The sequence below is a fragment of the Salvia miltiorrhiza genome, unplaced genomic scaffold (genome assembly GCF_028751815.1).
Source record: "Salvia miltiorrhiza cultivar Shanhuang (shh) unplaced genomic scaffold, IMPLAD_Smil_shh original_scaffold_405_1, whole genome shotgun sequence".
In the NCBI taxonomy this organism is placed as follows: domain Eukaryota; kingdom Viridiplantae; phylum Streptophyta; class Magnoliopsida; order Lamiales; family Lamiaceae; genus Salvia; species Salvia miltiorrhiza.
Window position 1 is genome coordinate 158,741 of NW_026651543.1, and position 1,390 is coordinate 160,130.

At 38.3% G+C, this 1,390-nt stretch overlaps 1 protein-coding gene across 1 annotated transcript; it reads right to left on the reverse strand.

Annotated features, from left to right (window-relative positions):
• Positions 1-383: 383 nt before the first annotated feature.
• LOC131004500 (uncharacterized) lies at positions 384-929 on the reverse strand. The gene has a single exon (XM_057931190.1). It carries the CDS (start codon positions 927-929, stop codon positions 384-386), a length of 546 nt encoding a protein of 181 aa, XP_057787173.1.
• Positions 930-1,390: the final 461 nt, after the last annotated feature.

The window sequence follows — 1,390 nt, forward strand, 5'->3', positions numbered from 1 at the left end:
AATATAATTATATGAATAAATAATTTATTTAATTAATAAAATATAATGCTAAAATTAATATAATAATACTTAAAAAAATTGTAAATTGAAACACGATTTTTATTATTGAAAATAACATTCTTACAACACACAACTAAAATTAAAAATTTCAAAAAAAAATACATAACAACATAATTTAAATATCAAACAAACACACATATAATGGCACTAATCATTGCCGAATCGTGCCCACATGTGCTCAACCAAGTCGGATCGAAGTTGATGATGTATTTTTTTTCACGAACTCTAGCACCTCTCATGAGGTACTCATTGAATCCTCCCACTGAACCGAGATTTATTTCTCCTGCAATATTGTTGCTCAACGTACTTGGTTCATCTTCGACCTATTGGCATGCCATTTCCCCTTCATCTTCAATTATCATATTATGTAAAATAATGCAAGCATACATAATATCAGTGATGTTTTCTTTATACCAGAGGTGACTCGGACCTCTAATCATTGCCCTACGAGCTTGGAGAACCCCGAATGCGCGTTCAACATCCTTTCTCGCAGCTTCTTGCATTTCCTTGAACTTCCTTCTTTTTGGATCTTGAGGATGTTGGAAGCTCTTGACAAAAGTTGCCCACTCAGGATATATACCGTCTGTTAGGTAGTATCCATGGGCATATTGCGTGCCATTTACTGTGAATGGGATGGAAGGTGCTTGCCCTTGTAGAACGTCGTTGAATAGTGTAGACTGATTAAGCACGTTTATATCATTGTTTGACCCTGCAACTCCAATAAAAGCATGCCAGATCCACAAATCTTGAGATGCAACTGCCTCAAGCATAATTTTTGGGACTCCATGATCGCCACGGGTGAATTGGCCTTTCCATGCTACTGGGCAATTTTTCCATGTCCAGTGCATACAATCAAGACTCCCGAGCATTCCAGGAAAGCCATGCCTCTACTCGTGCATTTTCATCAAGCGTTGATAGTCATCTGATACGATCCTTGCTGACCAATCGAACACCACGCAAACGGAAGACTTGACAAACGAACAGAAGATGGAATCCCAAAACCTCTGAATCTAACCCACGGAATGATTTAGGCGAACGAATCCCTAAACCCCAACGTGAAGTTGACGCAGCAACTCGGGGACGCTGAATGACACCCGACGAGGGTTGGTTGACTCGCCGTTACGTCGATAATTGAATTCGTCTTGGAATAATCAAGAGGAATTCGGAATTCTCAAGAGAGAAATAAAAACTCACAAGTTTATTGATAAAAGTAGGCTAATTTTCGTCCAACATGTAGCAGCCATATATATAGGCAAAACTAAACCTAGTATAATAAGGAAACAACTTAAAAACAAGCCCTAATAAGCCAAACAAAGCCCTTACTTTAAAA

Coding starts and splice junctions, on each gene's coding strand:
- LOC131004500 (XM_057931190.1), bottom strand. CDS start 929: ATGCTCGGGAGTCTTGATTGTATGCACTGGACATGGAAAAATTGCCCA.